Consider the following 18,100-nt stretch of genomic DNA (forward strand, 5'->3'; position numbering starts at 1 on the left):
ATGATAGGTACACAAATATTTAAGCTTGTACTCAAGGCCTGACAAAAGCGTTGGGTTATGCTGCTGTCAGGCATCTGCCTAGCAGATGTGGTGCAGCGTATATGGATTTGTCTGAATGCAGTGATGCCTCCTTGAGAAAGTCAAAGTGAAAGTGAAAGTGAACCTGAACCTGAACCCCCCTCCTCATGGGGTACAGCATGAAAACAACTCACCTTTTTCTTGGCTTTGTTCTTGTGGGAGCTCCAGGCGAATCCCTCTGTGATCCAGGACAGCTGGTGGAAGCGACGGCCCCAGTTGGTCAGCTTGAACGTCCTCACAATGGTGTTGTTGCTGCCCACACACCCACCTACGTCAGTGTCATTCCACGTCTTTCAACACTGTTACATTCTGCAGTTTCTTGGCTTGTTTCTTTTCCTTTTGCTTTTTTTTTCTCCAGATGCTTTGGCATATCAGTCAAGTCAACTTTCTTTTTTTCTCCATCAGAAAATGATTTACATGAGATCAAAATTAAGGAGGCTGTTATTCCACTGTAAATGCTCAGGGTGGCAAATGTTTCTCTGATTTTCCCCACCCTTAAAAAAACAACAACAACAACAAAAACAACAACGCTGCTGGCTAACAAGCATTTCTCACATCCAGTTTTTATTTCACAAATTAAAAAAATAACCCCAAACCCAGCTTCCAGACATGCATATTTATGATGACATTTCACACCTGATGCTGCTTTACATGTTCTAATCTTTTTCTGCACAAGAACTCTGTCAACAGACACAGACAAGATGGCATGCGCAAAGTATACCGGACCTTGCTTTTGGAATGAACTTCCTCTTTCGCTTCGTCAGGTCTCTGCATTCAGCTCTTTCAAGTCTGGCCTTAAAACCCACCTTTTCCAAGACAGCCTCCTTCCCCTGCTTCTTTGTTTTCAGTTTCTCAAGTTCAGAGTTATGCATGCGTGTGAATGACTGGTTTGAAAGCGCTTTGATTTGTCTCCACACAAGATTCAACACTCTATAAATGCTGGTTATTATCATTATTATATCTCATAATCGTTATACCAGAAGTTGGGTCCCAGGTCCATGACGGGTAGGAGCGGGGGTTCAGAGACGATGGTGGTGCCTTCACCAACGGCGTCCAGAAACACCTTCTGTGACTCACTCTCCATAAAGTCCAGCTGCAAAATGCTCTGGAAGCTGGCCAGTACAACACAGCATTCTTTAAACAGTCCATCATGTCCCCCACCACCTTTTCTTTTAAATTTCAAAATACAATAAAGAGAATAACTAACTCCACCCCCAAAAAATAGTAACACCACCACCAGACTATCCAATGACAACAGCCAGAGGATTTTGTGATCAAAGGAAACATCACCCCATATTTAAAGAAGACAAACTACACACACTACATTGTTGTGTGCACATCATAGCAGCAAGATCCTCCAATACTTCCTGTTATACAAAAAAGCTAGGCCATGTAAATGTTGGGCCATTCATGCAACACGCACGCACCCACCCACACACATGGTTTATTTATCTTCCTGGCCTGTGGCCTACCCTTCATGCAAGACAACACTGAAAAATGCAGTCAGTCAAACCAACAATGATCAAACCCCAACCCCTCCCACGGTCCACTTCCACCCACGGACTGTTACAGCAGAATGATTCAACTGGTGCCACAATCATCAGCAGATTGACTGTAGACCCTCAACAGAAGTAGAAGAAGAAGGAAAAGACCTCAGTCATGGTCGCTCAGGCAGCTATGAAAACTTTTACAGCTGTTTCTGTAAAGCTCCATTCAGCCTCTCTCTCTCTCACTCTCTTGAAAAAAATAATTGCCAATTCTAAAACAATTCATTCACCCTGGTGACCTTGAACAAAGGTCAAGATCAAATGATAAACGTCTATTTGCACATATTCAAAATATATTATTTCAGCATTCACCTAAACTGCACTGAAACTGCTTCAGCAGTTTGCAAAAGACAAGATGCCTACGCAGAGGCAAACACATAAAAAAAAAACACACAAAAAAAGTGCATGCCATACACATTTATCAACACACAGATGACACAGCTCCCCTGTCTTAATTCTTCCAATTTCAAGGGATCCCATCAAACAATGAAGACACACACACTACAAGACACACAGCACAACTCACTGCAAGTAGTCATCCAGATAGGCAGTGATGACCACTTCCGACGTGGTTTCTGGCGGTATTTCTCCTTTTTCAGGTGACACACTGAAGGGACAATTGCTACGTATCTGAATACAAAACACACAAATGGAGCATGGCTTTCATACAGCAGATATTCAACTCTGAACTTGCAATATGTTTGATGACTACAATGTCATTTGAAGCATTTGTAATTGATTTTTTTTTTCTGCATTGCTGCCCCCTGGTTCATGCTGCTTCAGTGACACTACTCTCATGCTGCTAATTTTGAATCTTCCACCATACACAGCCACTGCTGGATTCATCGGCAACACTCTTAGTGCCAGCAGTGAAATGGTGTCTGGTCTCCATGAGGCCACACACAGAGAATAATAATTAACAATACATACTAATAATAATACTTCACTTTCACACGGCATGGTATCCAGTGCTAATGCTATTATAAATGCCGAATATGACCCAGTTAAAAGCAAACAGGACATAAGAACACAAAACAAGCTCTCTGCTGGAAAAACAAACAACCCAAAACATCCAATGCGTTCACACAAATCTAAGCAGCTCAGGGACCCCTACAGCTATGCCGGTGGGAGCTTGTGCTCCTGGAAGGGCGACCCAAGCTGGACAGATCAAAGGGTAGAGGTTGGACAAAGTAAGGTCCACTGGTCCTCCAACTCTGGAGTTGGGCACAGGGCTAACAACCTGGTCCCGTTAAAAAAAAAAAAAAAAGGATTTGTTATAGAAACAACAACAGAAGATTATGCTGTTGCCCTGCATGCCAGACGGCATAACAGGCAGTAAGTGATGCATGCAGCTGACTGAGCACATTTCCAAACCCAACAAATAAGAAAACTGTCACTTAAACGATGCTTAGATTGAAGCAAAAATACATTTCATAAAGGAAACAACACACGAATGCACACACACACACACACACACACACACAATGACATGCATGACCATCTCCTCCCCACCAAACACATACACACATTCATGCACACCTTCACATACACATTAAAAATGTAGAAATGAAGCAACTCACGAAGCCAGCAGTGTAGTAGGCGGGGATCTTGGAATGGTTGGACAGGTGCAGAGTCTTGGAGACACTGGTCAGCACAGGGATGTTGCCCCAGAACAGGGTGGGGGGCTCCAGGTAAACCACGGGGCCCTCCCCTTTACAGAACAGCTGTATGGGCTGCACACACCCCCAGTGTCTCCTGTGTGCCCTTCACACTTATTTCCACTCTATTTTCATGTTCCAGAACTGGGTTGTATGCCAGATCTTAGCTTTGCTACATTTGCTTAGCATAAAAAAAAACAAAAAACACCATGTCAACGAAATCAGAGTTGCTCATTCAACCCAACAGCAAAAGAAGTTCTACTGTGTCTTTACAGACTTCAAGAAGGCATTTGACAGAGAGTGGCAGAAATCATCATGGGCCTCAATGAAAAAATCAACACTGGGCAAAACACCATCCAGCAATTAAACTCCAATCAACCAGTGTGGAACTCAAACATGGCGTGAATGGAGAGTGGTTCCATACTTCCCTTGGAGTTCGTCAAGGCTCTCTTCTGCCTCCTACAGTGTTCAACATATTCTTTGAACACCTCATGACTGATACACTTGAAGAAGATACTTAACATGGGGTACACTGACCATATCAGCAATGAACAAGTGCACCTAACCACCATACAGCACACTGTACCATATGAAGATCTGCTGACATCAGCAGAGAAAAGACAAATACATTGGTACAGCCAAGTAACATGACCCAATGGCCTTGATTAAACAATCCTCCAAGGAACTGTTGATGAAGGGAGATGGAGTAGAAGAAAAATAATAAGAAAAAATGATGGGCTGACAACACTGTAAAACTGATGGAATCCAACCAACACACCTGGCAGAATCTCAACCGTTCTGTGCAGTGCCCCAATGTCTCTTCACAGAGTTAAGGGAGGAGGAGAAGGAGAAGATGCAACCCAGTCCTGGTGTTCATTTCCTATTACCCACTGCACTTCAAACAACACACTGTTTACACATGCATCATGTATTGTGTGCTATCTTTATTCCATGGTCATCAATCTCAGTTTCGCTTGACTGCTCCCTGAAGTATTTCTGTTATATTATTTTTCAGAGTGCATGCTCCCTGAAGTATTTCTGTTATATTATTTTTCAGAGTGCATCTTTATTGTGCGTGTATGTATGAGAGCACTGTTTGTATGTGTTGTGACTCTCTTAAGTATTTGTGTAAATGCTTTTTTCTTCAAACGTGCTGCTAACATGCAGACGTGTGTGTACAAACATGCATGTGCTTGTGCATGTCTGTTTCTGTATGTGTGTGCATGTGTAAATGCATTTTAGTATAAATGCACATGTGCAAGTATGTGTGTGCATGCATCTGTGTGCATTTGTGTATCCATGCATCATTTAATCAGAAGAAAAATGTGTGCCCAATCATGTCTGTTTCTGTCAGTGTGCGCATGCGTAATTGCATTTTAATACAAATGCACAGGTGCAAGTATGTGTGTGCATGCATCCGTGAGCATTTGTGTATCCATGCAACATCTAGTTAGAAAATGTGTGCCCAATTCCTCAAACACCTCATACACAAGGTAAACAACTTTAAGTCAAGCACCACACGCTGTTTGTGCTGGAAACCACCTTAGCTCATATGTGCACAGAACTCTTTCGGTCGATAACAATGATGTGATGAAAGAAGTCATGGGTGAGCACTGACCAGAGGGGGGTCCTCACTGCCAAAGACAGAGATGGAGCACGTCGCCTCCTGCTCCCGCACCTTCTGCACCTGGATCTCTATGGGCACATCCTTTACCGAGTGAGGCTCCACCACACCCTGGCAGGGACAAAACCAGCCTTCTGTCAGTCCCACATTTCCACATACCTGTGTTCAGGTCAGCTTCTGTTGTGAAGGAACCAGTACTCTCAGTCCACACTGATATACCCACGCTTACCGTGTTGATGTCAGGTTTATATCATCACAACACCCTGTTGTCAACAGACCAGTCTATCCGTCCATACCTTTATACCCATATTCCTGTGTTTTTTAATGTCGGCTAAACCACCACCACCACACTGTGGAGAAACCCATTCCAGGACAAGCCGTGTGTATCTTTATCCCAGTTTTCTGTACCACTACATGCCCTGCTGCTGGAAAACAACAACATTCTATTAGTTTGCACCTTTGTATTCATGAACATTTATGTTAAGCTACGTGTACTGCCAACAACAGAAACCAACCCACCTTTCTAAAGACTCTGAGAGCACAGGTCTCAAAATCAACAGAACAAAGACTAAAAACATTCAAACTCTGAGTCGGAAACTTGGCTAAATTCGAAGAATCGACGGGACCCGGCTAAAATCGCAACTTACAGAGGGTAGCCAGTAAAACTGTTGAAAACCGACCACATTCATATGCTATCTCAATTCAGAAGGTCTAGGGGAGATGAATAATGCCTGTTCACTGCTTATTTCCATTTATTTCTTTGCAGACTGGAGTTTCCCCGTCTTTGTTGCTTTCAGCATGCAACTGAAATAAGGCAAAAGAGTGCAGTATTTTTCTACATGGTTTTGACAGGCATGCACATTAAAACATTAAAAAATACTACAGTTCCAGGGTGTTTTGTGCAAAGATACTTACTGACAGCAAAGATATCATTTTGAAGATGTGATATCTATAAAAATCCCAATCTTGATGATTTTGACCCTAACCACTTGTTTTTGTGTACAGCTAAGAATCGCTGGATGCCAGGTTTTCGCGTGATGCATCACACACACATATATATATATATACGAAAAAAAAGAGATAATAATAAATAAACAAAAACATATAAATACATAAATGAATAGATAATCAATAATCAAAAAAGGTAATGAAAACTAAATAAAAATGAAATAAAAAGACAATAATGATAATAAATAAACAAACAAGCAAATAAATGTAAAACACACACACACACACACATCATGACTATCATAACCCTGATTCCAATCATTTCATCTATGATGGACACCCAACGTGTAGAACCGTCAACACTTGCCCTGGGCTGAGAGCAGAAGTAGAGGATGGGAGGCACCTCTCCTGCGCTCACTTCCTGGGGGTTCACTATGTAGGCCAGAGGCAGGTTGCTGCTGTTCCTCAGACAGATGCTCCTGTGGAAGGGGTAGCGCAGGCAGCACTGCCCAAACCGCAGCGCCTCGGTCAGCACCGCCACCGTGGGAATGATGCACCTGGGACAGAGAAAACCACCCGCTGCTAACATCTTCTTCTTCTTCTGCGTTCGTGGGCTGCAACTCCCACGTTCACTCGTATATACACGAGTGGGCTTTTACGTGTATGACCGTTTTTACCCCGCCATGTAGGCAGCCATACTCCGCTTTCAGGGGTGTGCATGCTGGGTATTTACTTGTTTCCATAACCCACCAAACGCTGACATGGATTACAGGATCTTTAACGTGCGTATTTGATCTTTTGCTTGCACGAAGGGGGTTCAGGCACTAGCAGGTCTGCACACATGTTGACCTGGGAGATCGGAAAAATCTCCACCCTTTACCCACCAGGCGCCGTCACCGAGATTCGAACCCGGGACCCTCAGATTGAAAGTCCAACGCTTTAACCATTCGGCTATTGCGCCCGTCAGCTGCTAACATCAAAAATACTTTCAGTCTGAGGATCCTGGGTTCAAATCCCCGTTGTGCTTGGCTAGCTAATTCATTTCTTTCCACGTCACAGGGAACTCATGATGTCACAGTACACTCACAGAGACCCAGGAATGAGGAACTCCTGCCTCAAACCCGGCTTTCAATTCTGAAGCACCAAACAACACAACGCAACACAACACCACAACACAGCGCGAGTATATTCTGGCACGTGCTTCTGTGTGTGGGGAGGGGTGAGGGGGGGGGATGAGGGCAGTGTGGGGAGGGGGGTGGTACTGATAGGGGAGGCAGGGAGTGAGGAACGAAATGTAAAGCACTTTGAGCAGTACTTCTGGAGAAACATGCAATATAAATGTCCATTATATACTATTATTATTATGATTAAAGCTTTCTCTCTCTCTGACCTGGCAGTCAAGGGCAGACCCTTGATCTCTCGGCCGATCCTGTCCACGTCCACCACCAGCATCTCATTGAAGGTCTTGACGTGGTTGGAGGTCAGGGTGACCACCACCTCCTGGGAGCTGTGGGCAGCGATGTTGCCACTGGGGGGGTTGATTTCAAACTCCTTGGCCAAGGACAGACCCCGCTTTGGGCCTGGCCCATCCTTCTTGGAGTCTGGGTTTCCCATGGCAGGGATGCTGGGAATGCTGCCGTCACTGGGCACCCTCAGGCGGAACATGACGGGCACCAGGGACGTGTTGATCAGGGTGAAGGTGCGCTGGCATGGGAAACCTGCAACGAGAAATGCAACGCAGCATGCGAAAAGCCCGGCTAAAGTCTGAATTTATCACTTTTTGTTTTGACATTTATGTACTTTCAGAAATTTCAAAAATCAAGGATTAACATACAAAAAAAGTGAACTGTTCTATCTATCATAGTTTTAACATACAAAAAACAGAATTGTTCCATCTATCATAGTTTTTTTTTCTATAATATTTTCAAAGTTGGTATGCCCGAAAAGAACAAATAGGGAAATCGGCTCATGAAAAAAAACCAAAAAAAACATAAAAACATTTGCCTGCTCATAACTTTAGAACAAGAATTATCTTGAACATGTATCTGATGTCAAAAGATTCAGAATTAAGTGAACTATCAAATTCTATATGAAAAAAGCACAGGAAAATTCATGTTTTCTCTCTGTACTCAAACAAAGTCAAGAATGGTGAGTGGAGGAGTGATGTCATGCTATGAGAGAGCAGAGTCAATGGTGACAGAGGTAAAGGCTGCATTTTGGTTTGAACAAAAAAAGGAAATTTTCTTCCTAAAATTACGTTTAAATAACATACTTACCGTGACCCACTAGCGCAGACTCCGGCAGGGGTCTGATTATTCCTGTCCTGTGCAAACTACTATCCGCCTGTGCGGAGAAAACAAAAGTAGCTACGGCAGACAACCTCCCGTAGTAAGTTACCTCCCCTTTGCATCCCTGACTAGCGCCCTCTTTTTCCAGCAGCCATCTTGACTCCTGCGCCTGTGCTCTGCATACGGCTAAGTTTTTTTTCTTGTAATTTCTGCCTGTGTATCGATTCTTTATTGCTCTCTTTTTGTGTCCGATCATGAATAACAACAGGCCATAAAACTACTTGGCTCGACTGGGCGATCGAGCTAAGATTAAGCCGCGATCTCAATCGACCGGCAAGACACTCTGGGCCTTCCACCTCTGGCTCTGTCTTCAAGTCGAACCCTCCACCTCCTCCACTGCCTCCAGTCGACTCCATTCCTCTACCACCTCCTATGCCTCCTCCGGCGGCTTCTCAGGGTTCGAGGTATGATTCTCAGGTCAGTGGTATCGTTTCTCTTCGAAATATTTCTTGTAATGCTGATGAATCTTTTGAACTTCTGCTTTTGAACCCAGATGAAAATAATGTTTACTACCTGCAGTCATCACGTGTATTTCCACATCTCTGGCTGATGTGATTTCAGAAAAGCCTGGTGTCAAATGCACTGAACATTGCAGCTTGAGTGACAAATATGTGCAGCAGTACCAACAGCCCATGTACCTGAAAACATTAACTCACTCGGGACAACAAGTTTTCTCCCTTGCTTTTCCTCACAGACGGCCCATTTGTAAGGGTTTGGAAAAAAATTACAAAAAATACAAAATACTGTGTAAAAAGAATGAAACTTTCAGAACTGGTTTATTATGTGTTGAGCTGTTACATAAAAAAAAAATCTAATTTCTCATCTTATTTTTACAGTTTTGCCATATGTAGAAAATACTGCCAATTTTTCACCCCGAATCACCATACCCATTCGCTTTCTTCTTCATCATCATCCACCTCTTCAATGTCCGACCCTTCAGTTTGTAACATTTCAAGTACTTCGGCAACCCTAAAACGTTGCCGTCACTGCCTTGTTCGCTTCACAACATTCTGAGAAGAGCCCGCTTTGCTAACAGGCTGGCACGCAAGCAGACGACCGGTCAGTGACTTTGTCAGCGTGTGTGCGAGATGGCCCACACATCCCAGGCTGACCAATCATACTGTTCGATTGTAGAGTGACCCAGAATAGCGCACTCTGCTTGGCTAATCACAAAATCATGTGTACAGCGCATGATGGAATTTTACTTTCGGAGAATGCTATTCCATTCCTTCGTCCGAATCCGAATACGTTTTGTGTAGGAATGCGTGAGCATTCCTTCGTCTGGACAGAGTTAAAATACTATAGTTTCAGGCAGGTTTATGCTAAAATACTTACCAACAGCAAAGATAATACTTCAAAGATGCGAAACTTTTTAAAATCTTGATTTTTCATTATTCTTAACCTAATGAGGTGTTTTTGTGCATAGCTAAGAATAGCTGGCTGCATCTTGAGCTGGGTTTTCATGTACTGCATCACAAATCATCACCATCACCGTCAGTGTGTACTTCTGCTGGAGGACACTACCTGGCTACCATCTGAAGGAAGACAGAAAAGCTTACCATACGAAACCTCGCCGAAGTCCAGCTTGGGAACGCTGAACTGGAAAGATGGGGCAACGACAGCTCCTCTGACAAAAAAATAGTTAAAAGAACTCTGGGTATCACTGCAAACCAACATGCAGATGCACAGTTGCTCCCTCTCTCTTTTACACAACACACACACACACACAAATATACATACACACACATGCACACGCACATGCATGCACGCACGCACCCCCACCCCCCACCCCACCCCTAATTCATGCAAATGACAACATATGAGAATATGAACTCAAAACACTTTCTTTTTTTCACTAAAAAGAAAGATAAATACAAAATCTAAAACAGATGTATACATACAAAACAGATTTTTTTTTTAAAGACAGGAAGGAAAGAAACAATACTTCTGCCACATCTGTTAAATAGCCAGTGTCAGGACCTTCGATGAAAAGTATCACAGCATCCTCTTCTGATACACCACACGCACCATTGTTTTAGGACGTACAGACATACACAAACACACTCACACACACGTGGACAGACATGCACACACAGGCTCACACAACACACACACACACACACACACGCCCTCACCTGAAGACAACCTCCTTGGTCTCAGCAGTGGAGTTGACCTGAACTTGGAAACGCTCACAAATGTTGCCCAGGTCCAGTGAGGAGAAGGTGACCCGGATGGCCTGGTAGTCCCCAGGCAGTATCTTGCCCTCGGCAGGCTCAAAGTCAAAGCAGAGGCCGTAGTCGGTGAAGTTGGGCACCACAGTGTAGGCCGCATCAATGTCTCCTTTGTTCCAGATCACCAGCTCATAGATGTTCTTTAAGCCCACAAAGATGTGACCCATGTCCAAGTCCTCAAAGGAAAAGTCCAGCTGGAAGCACAGGGGCGAAAAAACCCCACCAAAAACCAACAACATGAACACATACATCAGAAAGGATGATCTGATTATCACGTCAGTGATACAGAAAGAAAAAATGCTTTACTATTTAGTAGTTTTCTTCGTTAACATTTTGTCTATTGATAGGAACATTTTTTGTTTGTTTGTATTATGTGTGAAATATTATTTGTTAATGTGTATAGTGAGTGACTGAAAAAAAGGGCCTATTTCTAGTTTTTGACATCACTCTTTTTATTTGCATATGTATAAAAGATGAATGTATTTGTATTTGTATTTCTTTTTATCACAACAGATTTCTCTGTGTGAAATTCGGGCTGCTCTCCCCAGGGAGAGCACGTCGCTACACTACAGCGCCACCCATTTTTTTTATTTTTTCCTGCGTGCAGTTTTATTTGTTTTTCCTATCAAAGTGGATTTTTCTACATAATTTTGCCAGGAACAACACTTTTGTTGCCGTGGGTTCTTTTATGTGCGCTAAGTGCATGCTGCACACGGGACCTCGGTTTATCGTCTCATCCAAATGACTAGCATCCAGACCACCACTCCAGGTCTAGTGGAGGGGGAGAAAATATCGGCGGCTGAGCCGTGATTCGAACCAGCGCGCTCAGATTCTCTCGCTAGGCGGACGCGTTACCTCTAGGCCATCACTCCACTGTATGTAGTGTTTCAATGCCCCCAGGAGGCACATGACATACACTTCTTGCCTTGCCTTGCCCTTGCCCTTGTAGTGTGGCTTGCAGCTCTCAAGCCAACACGCTGGCCCTCTTTGGAGCATATCAAAACCAGAGGAACCCTCAATACTGAAGGGTTGTGACGACCCCCATGGACACAGGGCTTGTGAGGCATCACCTGCACAGCCACTGGTCTTCCTCTGCTGACTGACGGACATCACAGCGATTCCCTTTTCTCTCTCACCTCGCATGACTGTCACACAGGGGCTGGTGCCCTAACTGCTGTGTCGTATTGCAGTTGATGGCAAAGACTTGGTTCTGATCTTTTTTCTCCCATTATTGTGTGTGTCTTTCACAATGCACACAATACACAAACTTTATTGTCTATTCTTTGGCACAGAAAACAACAAACAAATAAAATGAATGAAAAAATAAAAAAGATAATTTAAATGGCACCAAATGGAAATAGCTATATACAAATATATATACAGATTACTGAAATTAACGTGCCTCTCCATTTCAGTCAGCTAAGCCACGTTATACATCTTCCCACACCACTCACTCACACACACACTCACACACACACACGCACACACACACACGCATACTCTCTCCCCCCCTCCCCCCCACTCTCTCTTACAGAGTACGCAACTACAAAGATCATAGTTCGTTTAAAAATCAAATATCACCAGACTAAGAATTAAACCGAAAAGCAGCACTTCTGTAGTTGACAAAAAAAAAAAAAAAAATAGGAGGCATCACAGTAAAACAACTTTCATTCATTCATACTAATCAAAAGCCCTATCACCACTTCTTCACCCACCCCAACCCCTCCACCCAACCTCCCATATCCTGCACTCCCCCTCCTTTGGAAAAATACCTGCAGGCCTAAGCAAAATCGCCCCCCACCCTCACCCCCTACACACACACACACACACACACACCTTTCATCCTTCCATTTAAAAAGAAAAAAAAAAAAAAAAAAACTTACAAAGCACCACCTTCGTTCACTCATAAATATAACATCCTTTCATAATTGCACCACAATTCAAAGTTTTAGACATACCACAAGTACATAAATGAATAAATAGATAATAGAAATTAAAGGAAAAATCACACACACACACACACACACACCTACACACACACAATGTATATATACATATGCACACACATATATATACACATACATATATATGCACACATACAGACATACATACATACATATATATACATCTATATCTATATATATACACACACACACACATATACACATACATATGCATATACATATATACACATGCAACACACACACAATCAACAGGCTAAAATAGCAAACCATCAAGCTGCACTTCCATACATCACTAAAATTAAGTGGCAACACAGTGAAACAACTTGAACTCATTCACACTAAATCCAAACCCCCTAGCATCACATTCTTCCCCCACCCCACCCCCATGTCCTGAGGTCCATAATTCACATAAAATCAAATATTTAAAAATCACCTGGTTTAACTCTTAAGTATATCCAAACTTACAAAGCCCCTCGGAGTTCCCTAATAAATATAACATACAGTCATAACTGCACCACAAATTTCAAAGTTTTAAACATATCACAAGTACATCAGTGAATAAATTAGTAAGTTAAATAAATGAATGAATAAAAAGTAAAAGCACCCCCAGAAACACTCATATACATACACATGTTTACACACACACACACACCTTTCATAATTTCACCACAATTTCATACGCTATAATTCAAAAACTATTACCAAAAACAAACAAAACAAAAGACGGGTGCAATAGCCGAGTGGTTAAAGCGTTGGACTTTCAGTATGAGGGTCCCGGGTTCGAATCACGGTGACGGCGCCTGGTGGGTAAAGGGTGGAGATTTTTACAATCTCCAAGGTCAACATATGTGCAGACCTGCTAGTGCCTGAACCCCTTTCGTGTGTATACGGAAGCAGAAGATCAAGTACGCATGTTAAAGATCCTGTAATCCATATCAGCGTTCGGTGGGTTATGGAAACAAGAACATTCCTAGCATGCACAACCCCGAAAGCGGAGTATGGCTGCCTACATGGCGGGGTGAAAACAGTCATACACGTAAAAGCCCACTCGTATGCATACGAGTGAACGTGGGAGTTGCAACCCACGAACGCAGAAGAAGAAGAAGAAGAAACAAAACAAAACAAAAAAAAACGGTTGCTGTGTTGTCATGAAACACATCTCTACCTTAGGACCCATCCCATCCCCACAGATGCGCAGGGGTAAACGACTCTGACGGCCAGAAACATCACAGAAGGCCACCCGTGTGTAGCGGTCAGCCACTTTGGGGCTGAAGATGATGAAGATGTCAGTGGAGGTGTGTGGCCACAGCTCCCCCTCCAGCGGCTCAAAGCCGATGTCCTCATCGTCAAACAGCAAGGCCTTGTTGTTCACTTCCTGCAAGGACACGGGGGCTGTCAACGTCGTCGTCATCATCATCATCATCATCATCATCAATACACAACGTACGCAGGATGTTCACCCGGGTGACCACAATCTCACTCTCTCAAAAAAATCCATTCAGTAACTCAACATAGGAATGGGAATAGTTCCACTTGTACTCACAGTGAAAACACCCTTGAAAAACACACATATCCATGGTGTAAGAATGCAAACATGTCCTTACAAATATATTCTGAATATATCCACAATGTAAGAATGCAAGGAAGCCTTTATATCTTATAATACACACAGTTTGCAAGTAAGTGCAAGTGTACTCTAATATAAAACACCTACAGCACATGTAAACACTTCTCACTCAATCACTCATTCACTCACACACACACACACACACACACACTCACTCTCACACACACACTCACTCTCACACATGCACACACTCACAGGGACAATGAGCGCTGACCTGGTGTCTGTTGTGGAAAACCCTGCCCAGCGTAGAGACATTGTACGAAAAGGACTGATTCCTCTTGTTCTTCAAGGAGTCCCTCATCAGCTGCTCATCACGCCCTATCTCTATGTGGTACCTGCACACAGCACAGCCACCACACCACTTTCACATCGCAAAAACACACATGCAGACCTGCTAGTGCCTGAGCCAGGCTTGTGTGTATAAACAAGCAGAAGATCAAAAACACAAGGTGAATGTCCAGTAAACCATTTCAGCATTCACTATGTGATGATGATGATATGAGTACTTATACAGCGCCTATCCTTGGTCAGAGACCACACTCTAAGCGCTTTACAAGGGGTGCAGAACTGTCAAAATATACAAGAAAGTTCAGGTTTTGTGATTCCGAGTTGTGAAGCCCCTTTCTGCAGGGAAAAAAAAGACCACTCACAGCAGCTTCTGCTGGTCCTCCTCCTCCTGTGTGGCAAACTGGGTCCAGCGGAAGTGGGCCACGATGTGGGAGTTGTTGTGGATGGTGACCCTGCAGCGCGTGGTCATGGACACGTAGGTGCTGTGCAGGTGGACGCACCGCTTGTCCAGCTTGATGTTCATGTCCTGAGCCGCCCCATACAGCGTGACGAACACCTTCTCCCCTGGGGGACAAGACGGCGGTCATGCAGCAGCATCCCTGACTGACGCTTCAAAACTTCAGCCGCCTGCCACGTCTCGGTCTAGCAACAATACTGTCTTCTCTTCAAAATCATTGATAATCTCTTGTGACACGACTCTGTCCCCTCTTCTGAAATTTCAAGGGTATTGGGTATGTAGTTAGTTGATTATCCATACCAGATCTGTTAAAAACTCTAAAATGGGAAATAGTTCAGAATTCAGCTGCACACACACACACACACACACACAGTCAACCTTTAAGTAAACTGAGAGAGACATCTACAGCCAGCAAACGCAGAGCACAAAGAAGAAGAAAAGGCGTGATGGCTGACTGACAGGACAGACCTGTGTCGTATGTAACAATCAGCTTGCTGTGGTGGTTTCCAGTCTGTTGGGGGTAGAACTGGATGGTCACCTGCATGCTGTCCTCTACCGCCAGATTGCTGGCCACCGGCATCACCTTGAAGGAATCCTGCCCATTTTCACACCTTGCACACACATGCGCACAAATATACACAGACACACACACATACACACCACACTCACATACACACAATTATGCATATACTTGTATGTATGCCGCACACATGCACAAAATCCACCTCTGTCTCTTTGTCTCTCTCTCTCTCTCTCCCTCTCTTAAAATCATACCAGTACATATTCACAGTAAATTCTGGCATGAGTTCTCTCTCTTTTTCATCCCTGTCTCTTCTATATTTTTTTCTCTCGCTTTCACTTCTATTATTGATTGTTTTCCACCTGAATTGTTCTTCAAGAGGAGTTTCAAGACTGGCAATTTGCTCAGTGAGTAATAACATTTCCACCTTGTTATTTAATTCAAGATGAGTTTCAAGACTGGCAATTTGTTCAGTGAGTAATAACATTTCCACTTTGTTATTTCTTCAGGAGGAGTTTCAAGACTGGCAATTTGTTCAGTGAGTAGTAACATTTCCAACTTGTTATTTCTTCAGGAGTTTCAAGACTGGCAATTTGTTCATTGATTCACAATACATGGGTCATAGTTTTAAGCATCTTGCCAGTACCGAAAATAAAAAAATAAAAAGAATCTGAACCATCATTATATGAGAAAGCATACCTACAAAGTGGACAGTACTGCAATTTGGGTTAAAAAGGAAATTTTCTATCTAAAATTACATTTAAATAACATACTTACCATGACCCAACTAGTGCAGACTCCAGCAGGGGTCTGACATTCCTGTCCTGTGCAAACTACTATCCGCCCATGCGGAGAAAACGAAACTACGGCCAATAACCTCCCGGAAGTAGGAAACACAAATGTTGGGTTTCACACTATATGTAGGTCTAATCTCGGGAGGTCAGACATGGGGGGTTGCCTTCCTGGGTGATTCACTGTGACCAAGAGGCTTTGTTCCTGCTAAAGGGATGGAGTCTTCAGGGATGGTGATGCCAAGACAATGTGGGTAGTGTGGAGTCAACAGGACTATGACTCTTGCATTACCCTGGATCCAGTGTCTCTGTTGGTGATAGGGAGGCAGTGATTGAACCATGTCTGCCCTGCTGGTGCCGTGTGCTTTGCACCTTCACAGGCGTGATGGATGGAGCTGCGGCTGCCCCTTTGCTCCCTACTCTCACAATGAAGGGGCGGCCATTGCAGCATTAGACCCAAGTCCAGCATAGCCTCTCTCTATCCAAGACCACCATCTGTGTGTGGTAAAGAGTCACATCCTTTACTTACAAGGTGGTACCATTAACTGGGTAGCTCATGCCCCTAGGCTGAACACAGTGGAACTAGAGGAGTAAACCTTGAAAAATAATCCGGAAGGAGCATGCTCCACTGGAAGACATTGACCAAAGGCCCATCGGCCAATGGACATCACCTGGCACTTGCTAAGCCACGCCCCAGCTGTGGGTCAAATAGTACAAGAGAAAGGAAATCAGTAAAAAACCCAAGGTGGGTACTTGGTTAGCAAAAAAAACAACAACAAAAAACAAAACAAAAAAACAACAACACAGCACTCAAATGGCAGGCCTTTGAGCCAGGAGCTAAGGACCAGGTAACCCCAACAGAAAAAAAACAACCCAAAAACTAGAGGGCTGAAGACAAAGGTAACTGGCCAGCATGCACTCTCAACAAACCAAGGTATCATGCACTAACCACAGTATTGTGAACACAAAAAAACCCCACTGTATGTATGAACCCCAACAACATCACTGCAATGCCCACAATGTGTGAATGTCCTCTGCACACAACACCCGTGCCAAAGAACCACACCCTCCCACATACTAGTACAATAAGCAAACAACGGCAATACTTTTCAATCTCCAGGGTGAAGTTGGAGTGTCCGTTTCCAATGTTGCGTATCAACAAGGTCTTGGACTCGAGATATTTGACAGCGGAAGTGGGGAAGTGTATGCTGTCGGGAAAGTCTAGGAAGCCTCTGGCCCCAATGGCATAAATGGGAACAACAAAACTTTCTCGATCTGTGATGAAGGTCAGTTCATGTCCATAGTCCTGAGCAAAAAAAAACAACAACATGAGAATGAATTCATAACCAAATAATACTCAAAAGCTCATCTACTGATAGTTACTGACATCTTCTGGTATACAAAAAAAGAGAAATAAATATCATGCTCAACTCACTCACAATGACAGCAACACTGGCAAGCCAAGGACTTCCCATCATCAATGACTGCACTGTTTTACTCACATTTTTTTCAGCATTTAGACCTGACATTATCTGGGTAAATAATGAGGTCCTATTTCACACTGATATCTATCTATCTATCTATCTGTCCTGATGTGACCCTGTGCGGTCAGCTGGACTATAAATAAGAACAATCTATCTATCTATCTATTTATCTATCTATATATATAATACACACACACACCTATACACACACACACACACACACACACACACACACACACACACACACATCATTTCTTAATCTTTTCAGAAAAAGACATCATATATTCAGAAAACATGAATATTAGAAAAATTCTGGGACAAAAAAGGGCGACACTAAAGAACAGAACAATCTTGCATTCGTCTTCTCACCTTGTATTCATTGGGCAGGAAGTAAACGTCAAAGGTCAATGAAAGTCCAGCGCCTACTTTGTCTCCCTGACTAGCAGGGGAAACAACTCTGAAGTAAGGAGAATCAAGCTGCGTCACTCTGATATGGCGAGAAACCTGTTACAAAATTGTTACACTCTGTGTAAGT

The 18,100-nt window shown here is 43.4% G+C and overlaps 1 protein-coding gene across 1 annotated transcript in view; it reads right to left on the reverse strand.

The window, feature by feature from the left end:
- Positions 1-18,100, reverse strand: part of LOC143300330 (hydrocephalus-inducing protein homolog) — a 142,558-nt gene that overhangs the window by 124,026 nt on the left and 432 nt on the right. The window contains exons 2-16 of the mRNA XM_076613931.1: positions 17,935-18,069; positions 17,188-17,387; positions 15,239-15,381; positions 14,676-14,877; positions 14,240-14,360; positions 13,564-13,773; positions 10,339-10,628; positions 9,763-9,830; positions 7,246-7,573; positions 6,223-6,412; positions 4,902-5,018; positions 3,206-3,358; positions 2,152-2,255; positions 1,056-1,190; positions 213-330 (exon numbers count right to left, since the gene is read on the reverse strand). Of these exons, the coding sequence (XP_076470046.1) occupies positions 213-330; positions 1,056-1,190; positions 2,152-2,255; positions 3,206-3,358; positions 4,902-5,018; positions 6,223-6,412; positions 7,246-7,573; positions 9,763-9,830; positions 10,339-10,628; positions 13,564-13,773; positions 14,240-14,360; positions 14,676-14,877; positions 15,239-15,381; positions 17,188-17,387; positions 17,935-18,069 (2,514 nt within the window). The remainder of the gene's footprint in view (positions 1-212; positions 331-1,055; positions 1,191-2,151; positions 2,256-3,205; positions 3,359-4,901; positions 5,019-6,222; positions 6,413-7,245; positions 7,574-9,762; positions 9,831-10,338; positions 10,629-13,563; positions 13,774-14,239; positions 14,361-14,675; positions 14,878-15,238; positions 15,382-17,187; positions 17,388-17,934; positions 18,070-18,100) is intronic.

The sequence above is a fragment of the Babylonia areolata genome, chromosome 26 (assembly GCF_041734735.1).
Source record: "Babylonia areolata isolate BAREFJ2019XMU chromosome 26, ASM4173473v1, whole genome shotgun sequence".
NCBI classification, from domain to species: domain Eukaryota; kingdom Metazoa; phylum Mollusca; class Gastropoda; order Neogastropoda; family Buccinidae; genus Babylonia; species Babylonia areolata.